This window comes from Danio aesculapii, chromosome 8, assembly GCF_903798145.1.
Source record: "Danio aesculapii chromosome 8, fDanAes4.1, whole genome shotgun sequence".
Lineage (NCBI taxonomy): Eukaryota > Metazoa > Chordata > Actinopteri > Cypriniformes > Danionidae > Danio > Danio aesculapii.
In genome coordinates, this window is record NC_079442.1 from 3,419,307 (window position 1) to 3,437,285 (window position 17,979).

At 36.2% G+C, this 17,979-nt stretch overlaps 1 protein-coding gene across 1 annotated transcript in view; it reads left to right on the forward strand.

Moving 5' to 3' along the window:
* Positions 1-17,979, forward strand: part of bmp1a (bone morphogenetic protein 1a) — a 138,912-nt gene that overhangs the window by 96,130 nt on the left and 24,803 nt on the right. Inside the window, exons 8-14 of the mRNA XM_056463026.1 lie at positions 2,089-2,204; positions 4,015-4,117; positions 4,204-4,320; positions 6,896-7,041; positions 7,956-8,151; positions 9,427-9,552; positions 15,456-15,616. Of these exons, the coding sequence (XP_056319001.1) occupies positions 2,089-2,204; positions 4,015-4,117; positions 4,204-4,320; positions 6,896-7,041; positions 7,956-8,151; positions 9,427-9,552; positions 15,456-15,616 (965 nt within the window). The remainder of the gene's footprint in view (positions 1-2,088; positions 2,205-4,014; positions 4,118-4,203; positions 4,321-6,895; positions 7,042-7,955; positions 8,152-9,426; positions 9,553-15,455; positions 15,617-17,979) is intronic.

Sequence of the window (17,979 nt, forward strand, 5' to 3'; positions counted from 1 at the left end):
TTTAAGATGCTGATATGATATGTTTGCAGATATTTAAGAAACATGCTAAGTGAACATTCTTGTTTATCTGAAAAACAATGCTGAAGTCAGATATTCTGCTTTGAAAATGTGTCTTCCGTGCTGGAACGTCCGTCTTTGTTTTGGTAATTTTAACCCGCTCAATGCCAGTTTAACCAATTATATTTCAGCACCCCAGGTTGCCTTGGGGGACAACAGCATATTTCATTAATTCAGTCAGAAAGGCAAGGCATGTTTATTTATATAGCACATTTTATACACAGTGGCAATTCAAATTGCTTTACATAAATAGGAATAAAAGAGACAAGTATAAATAAAAATAAAAGCGAATAATATAAAAACAGATGAAAACAGCGTAAAGACAGTTTTTCAAAACACCGGTGTATCATATTTTCTCACTTTACTCTGGGACTTCCCCATTCTGGTGATCATCCTCCCACGCATCCCATGAACGTTTTCGGGTCCTAATAATCTATTGGAAGTCTCCAACAGATTTGATTTTTCACCAACATTTGTAAAGTTAAGCTTTACAGCTCTAATTATGTGCCCCCCAATTTCGACTTCCTTCTGGAAGTAAATCGCACGGCCCCTGATTTCTACCCCCTCGCGGGAGTAGATCGCTTTAGCTAGCCAAACGAAATCAAAGGTATCGATCTCAGCCAGACGACAGGGGTTTTAACCCCCCCGCAATAGTTATCTGTGGCGAGTCACGCCTCGGATCTCACTTATTGTAATTTCATTGCTATCCCACAGAGACAGATCTACCAGTATGGTGATGACCCAAGTGAAATCTTTTAACTGCCCAATCTGATACAGATTTTCCATTTCAAAACACCAGTGTATCAAATTTTCTCACTTTACTCTAGGACTTCCCCATTCTGGTGATCACTCCCCCTCTGTGGACTTTTTCAGTACTAATTAATCTATTTGGACGTCTCCAACAGATTCGATTTTTCACCTAAAACCGAAAAGTTAATCTAATTATGTGCCCCCCAATTTCAACTTCCTTCTGGAAGTAAATCGCACGGCCCCTGATTTCTACCCCCTCGCGGGAGTAGATTGCTTTAGCTAGCCAAACGAAATCAAAGGTATTGATCTCAGCCAGACGACAGGGGTTTTAACCCCCCCGCAATAGTTATCTGTGGTGAGTCACGCCTCGGATCTCACTTATTGTCATTTCATTGCTATCCCACTGAGACAGATCTACCAGTATGGTGATGACCCAAGTGAAATCTTTTAACTGCCCAATCTGATACAGTTTTTCCATTTCAAAACACCAGTGTATCAAATTTTCTCACTTTACTCTGGGACTTCCCCATTCTGGTAATCACTCCCCCTCTGTGGACTTTCGGTACCAATTAATCTATTTGGACATCTCCAACAGATTCGATTTTTTTACCTAAAATCGAAAAGTTAATCTAATTATGTGCCCCCCAATTTCAACTTCCCTCTGGAAGTAAATCGCACGGCCCCTGATTTTAACCCCCTCCCAGGAGTAAATCGCTTTAGCTAGCCAAACGTAATAAAAGGTCTTGATCTCAATTTCAAATGGTTTATTTTATTTTCAAGATCTGAGGTGAACTATCTGCTGCTGCTTTCAGTAGTATGGCAATAAATGTCATGTAAAGTGGCATTCAAACTCACATTATTAGCATTTAACACTGAATACAGCACATGAGGTGTACCTGAGGTGATCATTGTCATAGTTCTCTGTTTTTTTTTTAGCTGCACAAAATGGAAGCCGTTTCTAAAATATGCATTTCAAATGTTGGTTAGGAAAAAAACAGCTTTTAATATGGAAAATATTCCTTCTATTGTGTCAGACACACTCCTGTTAATGTCATCAATCTGGCAACCTGCTCTTGAGTGTGTTTTGATCCAAGAATGCAATACCTAGTTCAACCACTGGGTGTCAAACTTGCACACTTTATCTTTAATGCACAGGAATGTTTTTCACCCTCCGTTGGCCATTGTATAACTGATCTCATCTGTTTATGTGTAATGAACTGTCGGGTTGTTAACTGGTTTTAACACTGCCTGCTAATGACTTTTCTTTTCTTCGCGTTCTAGGATGCGGAGACAGTTTGCAAGAGAGCAGCGGGAACTTCTCGTCTCCTGGTTATCCGAATGGTTATTCAGCATATATGCACTGCATTTGGAGGATTTCTGTCACACCAGGAGAAAAGGTGATTTGATGGGCTGTTGTTGAGGATTGGGGATGTTGGTCGCCATTGTTGAGAGACAAGTTCCTATGAAAAACACTACAATACAGCAAGCTTTTAAATGCACAAAAGGTTTTTAAGGGTGGAATAAGGTTTCTTTTATGTTTAAAAATATTTTAAGAAAGGGAACTGTTCATTGAACGGTTCTTTGAGGAACCAAAAATAGTTCTTCTTAGGTTTTTGTACTAGAAAACACTACGGGGAGCTTTCATTTATTTTCCTTCGGCTTAGTCCTTTTATTTATCAGGGCTCGCCACAGCGGAATGAACCGCCAACATATCAAGCATATTTTTTATGCAGTGGATGCCTTTCCAGCTGCAACCCAGTACTGGGAAACACCCATACACTCTCACATTCATACTCATACACTACGGACAATTTAGTTTATTCAATTCCCCTATAGCGCATGTGTTTGGACTGTGGGGGAAACCGGTACAACCGGAGAAACCCACGCCAACACGAGGAGAACATGCAAATTCCACAAAGAAATGCCAACTGGCCCAGCCGGGACTTGAACCAGCAGCCTTCTTGCTATGAGGCGACGATACTAACCACTGAGCCACTGTGCCACCCAATTTCTTTGTTGTTTTAGATAATTTTGTAACAAGTTCTTTATTTTAAACAAGTCTAAAATGTCTAAATGTAAAAATTTTGTATTATTTTGATTAATAGCAACCTGTACATTTTTTTCATCTTTTGTAAATCTCTTTTCATAGTTAATCCAACCTGTATATAATGTTCATAGTACATCCATCTGTAAAAATTACCCATAGTTTTTCTATAAATGCACTTTGTAACTTATACCTAGATCCTGCACTTGCTGCTATTGCACTTCTGGTTAGACCTAAAGTCATAGACGAAGAGGTCAATGCAGGTGGCAAAACGACATATGCAGAATAAACAAACAAGGGTCAAAAAACACAGCTAGGATAAACAGGAAAACACTTTGAAATGATCACTGCAGAATAACACACTGGATGAGTGTGTGTGTGTGTGTATGGTGTCTATATAGTCCAAGTAATCAGTGGAGATGAACTGCAGCTGTGTGTGTCAGGAGGTGAGCTGAAACTGGTGTGTGACTGCAGGGCGGGGTGGGATATGTAGTTCACGTGAATGACGGAGCCTCCTGCTGGTGATCACAACAAATATAATATCGTAATTTCAACTCTTTGTTAATGAATACTATTGTGAACAGCTAAACTACAATAAACATTGTAGTATACTTCAACTTTTACTGCAGTAAGTTGTGGTTTATTGTAGTATAATGTATTTAATTGTGGAAAACTACAGTATTGGGTAATATGTTTATTTTAGATACTATAGTTGTTTTTTCACCAAAGCAACTATAGAATTGCCACAACAGATTCATTTAGAAGTCATTTACTATAGGATGGTTCAAAAACACTGTAAAATAGGCTATATATTAGTATAGTATTTTGTTTGTGTGGGCAAAAACAGGAAAAACGTAATAATCTATATTCATTATAGACCAATTTATAGTTTGAAATAGTTATTAAATAGCAATGGATGACTAATGACTTCTTAATGAAGCTGACAAAACCTGTTCCTCACTGTTTGACTTGCCAAATAGTTATAAATAGTCATAAAAATAGATATAAATATTCATTAAAACTTTGTTTTAATTCCAAAATTGAATTTGTACAAATAATACATATGTAGATTTTGCTCCAGTAACAGTTGACTATTTATTTATTTATTTATTTATTTATTTATTTATTTATTTATTTATTTATTTATTTATTTATTTCCTAAGATCATCCTGAACTTTACATCTATGGATTTATACCGGAGTCATTTATGTTGGTATGATCACGTGGAAATCCGAGATGGATATTGGAGGAAAGCACCGTTAAAAGGTTTGAGATGAACATATGATATTTTAGTAGACCAGCATAAAACCGGTCGGACCCAAGCTTGATTATTCACGTTGAATTGTTTGCAGGTCGATTCTGTGGGGATAAATTACCTGACCCAATCATCTCGACAGACAGTCGGCTGTGGATTGAGTTCCGCAGCAGCAGCAACTGGGTGGGAAAAGGCTTCTCTGCTGTTTATGAAGGTACCACCATCACTGACTGTCAAATACAGTGGGGGGAAAAAAGCTTTGAACACGTCACCATTTTTCTCAGAAAACATATTTGTAATGGATTTGTTGACTTGAAAATTTCACCGGATGTTGGCAACAACCAAAGGAATCCAGATGTGCGAAGAAAACATATCTAATTAGTATACAAATGAAGTTATGTGTGATAAAATGAAATGACACAGGGAAAAAGTATTGAACACATGAAGGAAGGGAGGTGTAGGAAGGCAGGGAAAGCCCAGACAGCAGCTGAAATCTCTCAGTAGTGCTTTAGCATCTGCCCTTCGTCAGTGTAAATGAATATTAGTTGCTTCAGTCCAACATTTACATTAGCAGGAGGATGAAGATTAAACCAGGGTGGACATTTCAGTAAGACAATGATCCAAAACACAGCCAAGTGAAACTCTCAAATGCTTTCAGAGAAAGAAAATCAAGCTGTGGAATGGCCCAGCCAATCACCTGAACTTAATCCAATAGAATATACAAATTAAAGCTCAAATTTGATAAACGAGACCAACAGGATCATCAAGATTTTTACACTCTGTTGAAGTCTGTGAAAAATTTACACCTGAGAAATGCATGTGACCGCACAATGTTATTCTTTAGGCAAACAATTAATCCGTTAAAGTTAATCCCCTGAAAATGCAACAAACATGCACTGATGAATTGTTCACTACAAAACTATCAATGTGAGCTAACAGAATCAATATGGATAGTTTTGTACTGACATGGCAGTGTTTTTGGCACGCAGTCAAAAACAGTGCGTCAAGTACACCTTCAAATATTAAACAATAGCTGTAGCATTGTTTTCTCAGTATTTTTTCTAAAGTCGAAAGAGCCGTGGTGCCTTGAGTAGTCTGGAAGAATTAGCTCAAAGCAAGCAATTTCATGGTCAAGGTCTAGGGAGAGTCAAGAGTGCTCAAAATAGCTTGTCAACCGAAAACATTGCCCCCCAGTCTTCAATTCAACCATAGCTCACGTGAAGGTTTTCTGATGTCCGTTTCCAGTACATTCGGTCTTAAAATAAGTCAGCAGGGGCTTTCACAACAAGTACATAGATATTAAAACCAACCACTAGGCTACTTTATAAAGCTAAATTATTCCCATTAGCCATTTTCCTTAATGCTTTGACACTTTCACTGGATACTCTGGAAAAAGGAGAAAATAATCACTTGTGCTACATATCTTTGAGGCTGTGAAAATAATGCAAGAATGAAAATACTGTCCGGTGTTTGGTTTGGCAGGCATTTAGCCAGCTAATGTACTCTTAAATTATTGCTAGTTCCTATTGTGTTGGATCCAACCCTACTGTGAAAGGGCAGAACTTTTTCCGGGAACTAGAACAATAGTTCCTAGAACTATTGGAAGAAAAGCCTGTTTGGTTTGACATGCATTCGCCTAGCTAGTGTGCACTTAATTCACTGTTGGTGCCTATTGCACTGGATGCAACCGTACTCTGAAAAGGCAGAACTTTCTCCTGGAACTAGAACAATAGTTCCTAGAACTATTGGAAGAAGAGCCTGTTTGTTTTAGCATGCATACGCCCAGTTAGTGTACACTTAAAACACTGGTAGTTCTTACTGTGCTGTATCCAACCATACTCGAAGAAGACAGAACTTTGACCTAGAACTTTAACAATAACTACTAGAACTATTGGAAGAAGGTTTGCCATGCATTCGTACAGCTAGTGCACACTTAAGACACTGGTAGTTCCTATTTCGTTGGATCCAACCCTATTCTGAAAAGGCAGAATTTTTTCCTGAAAATAGAACAATAGTTCCTAGAACTATTGGAACAAGAGCCTATTCGATTTGGTAAGCTGTCACCCAGCTGGTGTACATTTAAATCACTTGTAGTTCCTATTGTGCTGGATCCAATCCTACTCTGAAAGGGCAGAACTTGTTTCTGGAACTAAAACAATAGTTCCGAGAACTATTGGAATAAGAACCTGTATTTAGATGTGTTTGCAACACATGAATAAAGAACGATTTTAGTTCTAGGAATTCCATTTTGAAGCTTCTACTTCAGACCAGGTTTAATCCAGCACAATAGGAACTACAGTGAAATAAGTGTACGCTAATTGGTTAAATGCTCTGCCGTTTGAAACACCACTACAGTATTTAAAGTTTTACAAGACATAGACGCCAAATGTTAGCAGCGTTTACTCATCACCTTTGTATGCAGCGTTGTGTTTTCTTCTTCTTTTACAACTCAATAAAATGCAGCAATAAAATTGGGTTGGGTTTTTCAACATTTGACCCAACGTTGGGTTACAACAACCCAGTATTTTCGACACAATTTTCAGTGTATTTTAATGAATACCCGCTTAGTTACACCAAAAGAAAGAGTTCCTGAAAATTAACAGTTTCCAGTTCTCGACATGTAAAGATTTCAATAAAGGTTTCTCCACAAATAGTTCTAGGAACCACTGAAACATTACTCCAGTGGGAAAGCCGCTGTTTACATGTTATTTTCATGTGACATTGATGGGCTCAGTGTCCTTATGGTTATTTCAACTGATGATATTGATGTATAATGTGTTCTCTTTCAGCTATTTGTGGTGGGGAAGTGAAGAAAGACAATGGTCAAATTCAGTCTCCAAACTACCCAGACGACTACAGACCGAACAAAGTGTGTGTGTGGAAGATCACCGTTGCCCAGGGTTACCACGTAGGCCTCACCTTCCAGTCTTTTGAGGTATGATCAAAAAACGAGTTATTACTGCATAATAAATGTATAATCAGTTGCTTATACACCAAGTGTGGTGTATTTCTAAAGTGTGTGTAAAAAACATATTAAGAATGACAGAATAATGGTCACATTTTATTTTAGGGCACAATTCTTGCTATTAATTATGATTTTAAGCTCAATACGCTCTAGATTTGCTGCTAATTTATAATTAGTAAGGTAGTAGTTGGGTTTAGATAATGGGTGGGATTAGGAGCAAAACTAGCCATATTGATTTTGTTAGCTCACATTGCTAGTTTTCTGGCGAATTCATCTGTGTATGTCATTAAGAAAACAAAAAAAAAACAATAGTATGCCCTTGTAATCTTTAATTGAAATCTGCAAATGCACTTAAATTGTCAGATTAGGTCTGCTTGGCATATTGGGCGTGGCTAACATACTTAGCCACGCCCCTCCAACTGTCAGTTTTGACAACAAACAGAATTGGTGAGCAGGAGGAGTCTCCTCAAACCCTTTATTAGATCTTTCCGAATTAAACGCCTACTTTACTACATCCAATTAGCTCGCAGTAGAAAAAACAAGCCACGCCCACTGTTTTCTCATTTGATATTCTGTTTCTCGAGGAACTGTGTCACAATACAATTTGACACTTAATCTAAAGTGTTACTGAAATGAACGACAACAACATTTACGTATTATTCTGATGTCTCTGGGTTTAATGTAGATCATCTCTAACCAGCTGGAGTAAACAAAAGAGGTTATGAAGAGTTATACGTAGCTCTGTCGTTTTAAATCAAAAGAAAAACATCTTACTTTCAATCTGTAACACAATGTCTTGTTTTTGATAAAAGTAAAGGCCTTTTTTGTTTTTTCAGGTTTAAACTTTCCATTTTCTCTCTTATGTTTTGTTTTTTTAATCTAAGATCGAGAGGCATGATAACTGCGCGTACGACTACCTGGAGGTTCGAGACGGGAACTCTGAAAGCAGCCCGCTTTTGGGCAGGTTCTGCGGTTATGACAAACCCGATGATATTAAGTCCAGTTCCAACCAGCTCTGGATGAAATTTGTGTCCGATGGTTCTGTTAATAAGGCTGGATTTGCTGCTAATTTCTTCAAAGGTGAGCTGTCGATTTTTTTTTCTGTATGCTTGAATTACAACTTTGAAAAAATGCCAGACATGCCAACTTAGTTATTGAGGAATTTCAGAAAGACACATACAATTGAAGTCAAAATTACTTGACAAACTATTATGTTGTTTCAAAAAAACTTAAAACTGTGTTATTTTAAATGGGAAAATTACCAAAAATCATTTTTTAATTTTTGAGCACGATGCTAATGGTCTAATCTGATTCAATGACCTATGCTAAGCTAAAAGTACTAAACAAGGTTTAACTCTAGGAGAGCTGTAAAATGAAGTTGTTTCTGAAAAAAGGTGGAGCGTTCCTTTAAGAAACTTGAATAAGGCACCAATCACTACATGCACTCTGCAATCTCGTTTATATTCCTGATGTGTCTTAAGAACACCCCTTCAAGTAAAGTGCTACTAATATTTGCTCCGATATAAGAAAGTCAACAATTAGGTTAACTTAAATGTTTTTACAAAATTAAGTGGATTTAACATTATTACGTTGTTTCAAAACAGCTTAAGAGTTGTGTTGTTTTAAATAGGAAAATTTTTAAAAGTCTTGAATTTTTTGAGCACGATGCTAATGGTCTAATCCAATTCAATGACTTATGCTAAGCTAAGCTAAAAGTGCTCAAAAAAAGGTAAAACTCAACAGTTTAAATCTAGGAGAGCTGTAAAATGAAGTTATTTCTAGAAAAACAGTGGAGTGTTCCTTTAAGAAACTTGAAAAAGGCACCAATCACTGCATGCACTCTGCAATCTCATTTATTTTCCTGACGTGTCTTACGAACACCCCTTCAAGTAAAGTGCTACTAATATTTGCTACGATATTACATAGTCAACAATTAAGTTAACTAAATTGTTTTTACAAATTTAAGTTGATTGAACATAAACTATTATGTGTTCAAAAAAAAACGTAAGAATTGTGTTGTTTTAAACAGGAAAATTTTCAAAAGTCTTGAATTTTTTGAGCACAATGCTAATGGTCTAATCCAATTCAATGTCCTATGCTAAGCTAAGCTAAAAGTGCTCAAAAAATTGTCAAACTCAACAGTTTAACTCTAGGAGAGCTGTAAAATGAAGTTATTTCTGGTAAAAAGTGGAGTGTTCCTTTAAGAAACTTGAATAAGGCACCAATCACTGCATGCACTCTGCAATCTCATTCATTTTCCTGACGTGTCTTACGAACACCCCTTCAAGTAAAGCATTACCAATATTTGCTCCGATGTTAGCTCTGCTCCTATAAAATATGTCCTTGTTGTTACAGAAATGGACGAGTGTTCCAGACCCGATAACGGTCGCTGTGAGCAACGCTGTGTCAACACTCTTGGTAGTTACAAATGCGCCTGTGATCCCGGTTACGAACTGGCGGCGGACAAACGGAGCTGTGAAGGTCAGTACAGTACAGTGCTGGAGATGCGCCAGCGCTATTGTGTGCCGATAAAGATTCTTTAGAGTAAAGACAGCATTGCTTTTGAAAGGTTGGAATTAGAGAAATCAGAAAAAATCTGTTTATTTTTTGGAAAAGGATGTTAGACAGTCGCAACGCTTGAAACATCCTTAAAGGGATAATACTTCTAAAACAATGGCGATTTACTTACCATTTATTTATACTCAATATTTCAGATGTGTATGAGTTTCCTTCTTCTGATGAGCCCCAAAATTGATTTCTCTATTGTTTGCTTTTACTATAGAAGTACTGGAGCCATCTTTTTTCAAAATATCTTCTTTGTTTTCAGCGGAAGAAACTTATTCTGCTTTGTATAACACATAAAGTATGTTTTTTTTAATTGTTTGAGACTAAAATCTAAAGAAGACGTCCGTCCACAAACACTTAAAAGCCACTTGGGGCACTTCATTCATTTTCATTCAAGTCAGTCCCTTATTTATCAGGGGTCACCACAGCCGAATGAACCACCAACTATTCCAGCACATGTTTTACGCAGCGGATGCCTTTCAAGCTGCAACTCAGTACTGGGGAACACCCATACACTCTTACATTCACACTTATAATGCATTGGAAAGCAATAAATTACACGAAATACAACCTGAAATCTAATTTTAAGACATTTTAAGACTAGATTTGATCAAGTTATTTTTACCAGATGTCGTATTGGGCATACAAGATTAACTCACGCTTTTTTACTTAAAGATGAAGACCCCACTCAATGTTTGTGCTGCAAAACTGTTGTGTTTACTGGACTGTCCTGCTTTTAATGATTCTAGAATTGAGACTTTTTTATGAAATGAACTCTCATTCATTTTTAGCAAAGTGACACCAGAAAAGATTTTAGAATTCTTATCATGTATTAACACTAAACATCTTATTTAACTTGTGTATTCATTTGTTTGTTGTTCTTAATTGTTTATTTAATATTGAAATGCTCTTGCCATGAAAATAGCCTAGGTTGCTGTCATGGCAATAGATAAAAAATACATTACATTCACACTTATACACTACAGCCAATTTAGATACCTAATTCCCCTATAGCGCATGTCTTTGAATTGTGAGGGAAACCGGAGCACCCGGAGGAAACCCACACCAACACATGGAGAACATGACCATTAGCATCTCGTTCAAAAATGACCAAAGAGTTTCCTATTTAAATCTTGACTCTTCTGTAGTTACATCGTGTACAAAGATTGACTGTTGCCTATATATCTACAGTAGCTAAGGCTATTGGCTATTAGCCATGTCACTGTTACGCTTTTTGAGCATGATGCTCATGGTCTAATCCGATTCAAATACCTATGCTAAGCTAAGCCAAACGTGCGCCTGCTAGAACCCGAGATCATATGAATGGACTCAAAAAAAAAGTCAGACTTAACAGTTTATCTCTATGAAGTTCATTCATTCATTCATTTTCCTTTGGCTTAGTCTGTATTTCCGTGTTTGCCACATCGGAATGAACCGCCAACTATTCCAGCATATGTTTTACACAACGGATGCCTTTCCAGCCGCAACCCTGTACTAGGAAGCACCCATACACACTCATTCACACACACTCACACACAAACTCCACACAGAAATGCCAACTGGTCCAGCTGGGACTCGAACCAGCGACCTTCTTGCTGTGAGGCGACAGTGCTAACCACTGAGCCACCGTGTCACCCTGTGAACGAAGTTATTTCTGGAAAAAAAATCTGGAGCGTTCCTTTAAGAAACGTTAAAAGGCACCAATCACTTCACGCACTCTGCCTCTGGTGGACAGTCAGTGCTCCTGCGTCCTCGTAATTACTACTCCTGCTTGAGCTGTTGACAAACCGCCGACATCTGTTTTGTGCTATTGACTTTCGGGCCTGCCAGCATGTTACGAGCGCCTTCCTCACACTGACAGGCTTTTTTTTACCCTCCTCCGCACAACGCTTACAAAACACCACTCTTGCTATCTCAACGACTAGAATGGGGTGGTTTTTATCATCTTCCTCTCCAGCAAAGCACGCAAAGGTCGAAGCGTTCTTAGGTAAAAGATTGTGTAACAGCTAATGTCTGCTGGTGAATTGTGTGCTAATGTGTGTGGATACAGTACGCGAGGCAGTTGCTAGGACAGCACGTACCCTGCAGCTGCTATACTGAGCAGAAATCTGTTTGTTCAGACATGCACCGAGATGACTCAACATCTCAATCGTGACAGACTGGAGCGCGATCTGTAAATCATTTCATTAGATCGATACAAAAATAAATATATACAGTTGAAGTCAAAATTATTAGTGATTTTTTAATTCTTTTTCAAATATTCCCCAAATTACGTTTAACAGGGAAGAGCAGAGCAGGGAATTTTTCACAGTATTTCCTATAATATTTTTTCTTCTTATTTGTTTTATTTCGGCTACAATAAAAGCAGTTTTTAATTTTTTCAAACCATTTTAAGGTCAATATTATTAGCCCTCTTAAGCTATATTTGTTTTGGATAGTCTACAGAACAAACCACTGTTATACAATGACTTGCCTAATTAACATAATTATAACCTAATTAAGCCTTTAAATGTCAAGCTGAATACTAGTATCTTGACTAATGTCTACTAAAATATTATTTACTGTCATCATGGCAAAATATACAATAAATCAGTTATTAGAAATGAGTTATAACTAAACTAAACTAAAAAACAGTTTAGTTATAAAAGAAATTAGTTTTTAAAACTATTAGGTTTAGAAATATGTCGAAAAATTATACAGGGGGCTAATAATTGTGACTTCAACTGTATATACACACTAACCGGCCACTTTATTAGGTACGCCTTACTAGTACCGGGTTGGACCCCCTTTTGCCTTCAGAACTGCCTTAATCCTTCGTGTCATAGTTTCAACAAGGTACTGGAAATATTCCTCAGAGACTTTGCTCCATATTGACATGATAGCATCACGCAGTTGCTGGAGATTTGTCAGCTGCACATCCATGATGTGAATCTCCCGTTCCACCACATCCCAAAGGTGCTTTATTAGATTGGGATATGGTGACTGTGGAGGCCATTTGAGTACAGTGAACTCATTGTCATGTTGAAGAAACCAGTCTAAGATGATTTGCGCCCTATGACATGGCGTGTTATCCTGCTGGAAGTAGCTATCAGAAGATGGGTACACTGTGGTCATAAAGGGATGGACATGGTCAGCAACAATACTCAGGTAGGCTGTGGCGTTGACACGATGCTCAGTTGGTACTAATGGGCTAAAAGTGTGCCAAGAAAATATCCCCCACACCATTACACCACCACCATTAGCCTGAATCGTCTATACAAGACACAATAAATCCATGGGTTCATGTTGTTGATGCCAAATTCTGACTCTACCATCCGAATGTCGCAACGGAAATGGAGACTCATCAGACCAGGCAACGTTTCTCCAATCTTCTATTGTCCAGTTTTGGTGATCATGTGTGAATTGTAGCCTCAGTTTCCTGTTCTTAGCTGACAGGAGCGGCACCCGGTATGATCTTCTGCTGCTGTAGCCCATCCGCCTCAAGGTTGGACGTGTTGTGTGTTCAGAGATGCTCTTCTGCAGACCTCGGTTGTAATGAGTGGTTATTTGAGTTACTGTTGAACCAGTCTGGCCATTCTCCTCTGAGCTTTGGCATCAACAAGGCATTTGCGCCCACAGAACTGCCGCTCACTGGATATTTTCTTTTTTGGACCATTCTCTGTAAACCCTAGAGATGGTTGTGCGTGAAAATCCCAGTAGATCAGCAGTTTCTGAAATACTCAGACCAGCCCGTCTGGTACCTACAACCATGCCACGTTCAAAGTCACTTAAATCCCCTTTCTTCCCCATTCTGATGCTCGGTTTATACTGCAGCAGATCATCTTGATCATGTCTACATGCCTAAAGGCATTGAGTTGCTGCCATGTGATTGGCTGATGAGAAATTTGCGTTAACGAGCAGCTGGACAGGCGTACCTAATAAAGTGGCCGGTGAGTGTATATTTACTGTGCATCATATCAGCAGTAAATCCAGCATGATCATTATAATCGCGCTGCTCTTTCTGACAGAACAGGTCGCGCTGAAAGCCTTTATTGCATGAGTGTCCTGTGGGAATAGAGACCCACAGAGGGCTTAAATGTACACAGAGCTGAAAGTTGAAGGCAGTGGTTGTCCAAAGGCTTCTAAATGGCATGTTTGTAGCCATGGAAACGTCTCTCCCGGAGCGCTGATCGCTGTAGGGGATCCGGTTGTTAATTTGGATTGTACCGCACTAAACTAAACTACTCTGTCTTTCTGCTTGGTGTTTGATGAGATATACAGCCTGGGGTTGTTCTGTGTGTGTGCGTGTGTTTTTGTAATGAAAACAGGACTGCTCTTGTTAGTTTATACTGTATGCTGTATGCGCAGGTTTACACAAACACGCTGCTCAGATTGATGAGTTTAAGAGCTTTGTAATCTAGGTATGCTGTGTGTATACTGTAAGCTTTCGCGCACACACGCACACACACACACACACACAAAGTTTTTCCCCCTCATAATTTAAAAGAATTCGATTTATTTTTATTTCACAGTGATGGCAGTAGCGATGGCTCCCCAAAGAATCTTTCAGTGAACAGTTCTTAAAAGAACATCTGTTTTGCAGCGTTAAAAACATTTTAATTAATGTATTAATTAATTATTTTACTTCTCATACAAAGAATGTTTATACACTGAATATATGCACTGCTCAAAAAATAAAGGGAACACTAAAATAACACTGAAGGAAGGAAATATTCTTATTAAATACTTTGTTGTTATTATTATTATTATTTTGTAAAAATTTTTATTATTATTATTTTTATTATTTATTATTATCATATTATTTTTATTATTATTATTATTATTATTATTATTTTATTATTATTATTATTATTTGATATTTTTATTATTATTATTATTTTTTTAATTATTATTATTATTTTATTATTGTTATCATTATTATTTGATATTATTATTATTATTATTATTATTATTATTATTATTATTATTTTATTATTATTATTATTATTATTTGATATTTTTATTATTATTATTATTATTATTATTTGATATTATTATTATTATTATTATTATTATTTTTATTTTTATTATTATTTTTTTTTTTATTAGTTTTTAATTATTTTTATTATTATTATTATTAATTATTATTATTATTATTATTATTATTTGATATTATTTATTATTATTATTATTATTATTATTATTATTATATATTATTATTATTATTATAATTTTTTTTTTTATTATTATTATTATTATTATTATTTGTATTTTTTTATTATTATTTCATTTATTTATTTATTTATTTTTTTTTTTAGTTATCAATACGTGTAATGTCATTGTTGGACAGCACAATTATAACCAGTGTTGTGCTAGTTACTGAAAAATAGTAACTAATTACAGTTACTAGTTTCTTCATTCAAAAAGTCTCAATTACTCAATTACATTATCAATTACTGTTTAATTTTTTTTTTTAGTTACTTTTCCAAAGAACATTTTGAATGCTCCCATTAATGCCCTTATAACGTCACTTAAGTGTAAAGAATATCTTCTTTTAGGTATAAAAACTAAACTCATAAAACTTTATTAAAGAACCACATGAGGGTGGGTAAGTAGTACGTTTTGGGTGAACCATCCCTTTAAGATAGGAAAGCAAATGCTGTTCTGTAATAGGTTTTGGCTTAAATATGGTCCTAACCCGAATTAACATGGATACCAAACAGATTGAATAAGATTTTACATAATAAATTGCTCTACATAATACATTCTTGTGTAAAGTTGGCCATTTGTCTTACAGTTTGCCATTTGTCTTGTTTTTCTGTTGTTTTTCCCCCCTCCAGCTGCCTGCGGTGGTTTCATCACCAAGCTGAACGGGTCCATCACCAGTCCAGGCTGGCCCAAAGAGTACCCACCCAACAAGAACTGCATCTGGCAGCTGGTGGCGCCGACGCAGTACCGCATCACGCTGCTTTTCGACGTCTTTGAGACAGAGGGCAACGATGTGAGCACTAGGTTTAAGAGAGTAAACTCGTTGCCTTATAATTATTAAATAAACAAACTATGTGTATAATTATAAAAGTTAATTTAAAAAAAAAGTTAAAAGTTTACTGACTTTATTTAAAAGTAAAATCAACTTGTTGCTTTTAAGGTAACGGGTTTATTAACTATTTTAAAGTAAAGTAACTAATCATAGTGGCTGTATGTTTGCTCACTTGATTTGTGGCGGTAGCACTTTTAGCTTAGCTTAGCATAAATCATTGAACCAGATTGGACCGTTAGCATCTCGGTCAAAAACTAATGACCGTACACTGTAAAAATTGTTTAGTTAACATTTAAAAAATAAATAAATAATAAATAAATAAAAAAGTATACTCTTTGCCTTATAATTATAGCAAATGCTATAAAAAAATAAATAAACTATGCATAGTTATAAAAGTTAAGTCAATGGGTTTACTGACTCTTTCAAAGTAAAATCAACTAGTTTGTTTGAAGGTAACAGGTTTGCTATTTTTTTTTTCAGTAAACTAACTAATGTCTATTTACAGTGCAGGTCTTTAGGGAGTGACTTCTTCAGATTGCCTTTATGTTTGCTGACTTGATTTGTGGCGGTAGCACTTTTAGCTTAGCTTAGCATAAATCATTGAATCAGATTGGACCGTTAGCATCTGGCTCAAAAACGACTCACCACACACTGTAAAAAGCATTTAGTTTACTTTACTTAAAAAGAGAGTAAACTCGTCTCAGAATTATTAAATAAACAAATGATGCGCATAATTCTAAAAGTTAACTTTTAATAAAAAGAAGTTTACTGATTTTTACTGACTTTTTTAAGTAAAATCAACTTGTTTGTTTTAAGGTAACGGGTTTATTAACTATTTTAAAGTAAATAATAATCATAGTGCCTGTATGTTTGCTCACTTGATTTGCGGAAGGAGGACTTTTAGCTTAGCTTAGCTTAAATCATTGTACCAGATTGGACCGTTAGCATCTCCTTTAAAAACTAATGACTGTACGCTGTAAAAAGTATTTAGTTAACTTAAAAAAAAATTAAAAATACTCATTGCCTAATAATTATTAAAAAGGTTCACTGACTTTTTAAAAGTAAAATTAACTTGTTGCTTTTAAGGTAACAGGTTTACTCACTTTTTTAAAGTAAAGTAACTGATCGTTTTTTACATCGCAGGGCTTAAGGGGGGTGACTTCTCCAGGTTGTCTTTATGTTTGCTCATTTGATTTGTGGCAGGAGCACTAGCTTAGCTTAGCATAAATAATTGAATCAGATTAAACCGTTAGCATCTCTGTCAAAAATGAAAAAACAAACAAATACAGTACAGTTCCCAGCTAGCTAACTACATAAGAGCACTGCATGTTATCATTGTCCCTGCTGCAGCCATGGTACGGCATCAAAGTTTACACCAGAATGAGAGTCGTAGTCATATTCGTCTATGAAATAGTAACTTCTCATTTTCAGTCTGTCCTAGCATATAACTACACAAGAGTCAAGCTTGAAATAAGAACATCATCAAAACTTTTTTTTGAGTGTGATGCTAATGGTCCAATCTGATTCAATGAATTATGCTAAGCTAAAAGTGCTTAAAGAGAGATCGGCTTCAAAAATGGCACAAATCAACTGTTTAAATCTAGTGGAGTTGTAAAATGAGCCTATATCCAACAAATAAAACAAATTGTGGGGTGTTCCTTTAAATTGATACTTCACCCAAAAATAGAAAGGTACAAATGTCACACTCTGCTTGTTCCAAAATAGTTTGAACTTCTTTGTTCTGTTGAACACACAAAAACACTATTTAAAAAAAAATGTTGGCTAAAACGGCTGCTTTTTTTCAACATTCTTCAAAGTATCTACTTTTTTCTTCGACAGAAGAAATAAACAGTTTGGAACAAGTGAAAAGAGAGTAAAGTACATATATATATTTAAGCGCATCACTAAAACTACAATGGTACTTCTAGTGTAATGCAGGCAACAAATTAATTTATTGTGATTCAGTGTCATTGTACATTTGACGGGATTGTTCAGCCAGAAATATTTGCTGTTAATTTATTCACCCTCAGGTCATCCAAGAATTAGCTGTATTTTTTAATCACTAGAGCATTAAAGATGATTTTTTAAGCTGAAATCAGGGTCCTTGGTGATTCAGGGAACCAAAATTAACCTGTAATTGCTGCAGGCAAAGCAAAATTAATCGTTCTGAAGGCAAAAGGGGGCCCAACCCGGTACGGTGTACCTAATAAAGTGGCCGGTGAGTGTATATCTGCTAAATATCTGCTTTCCAAGACATCGGCCTTCAAAAAAGGCCATATCAGTCAACCACTATTCATAATCACTTTGAGACAAACCTTTTACAT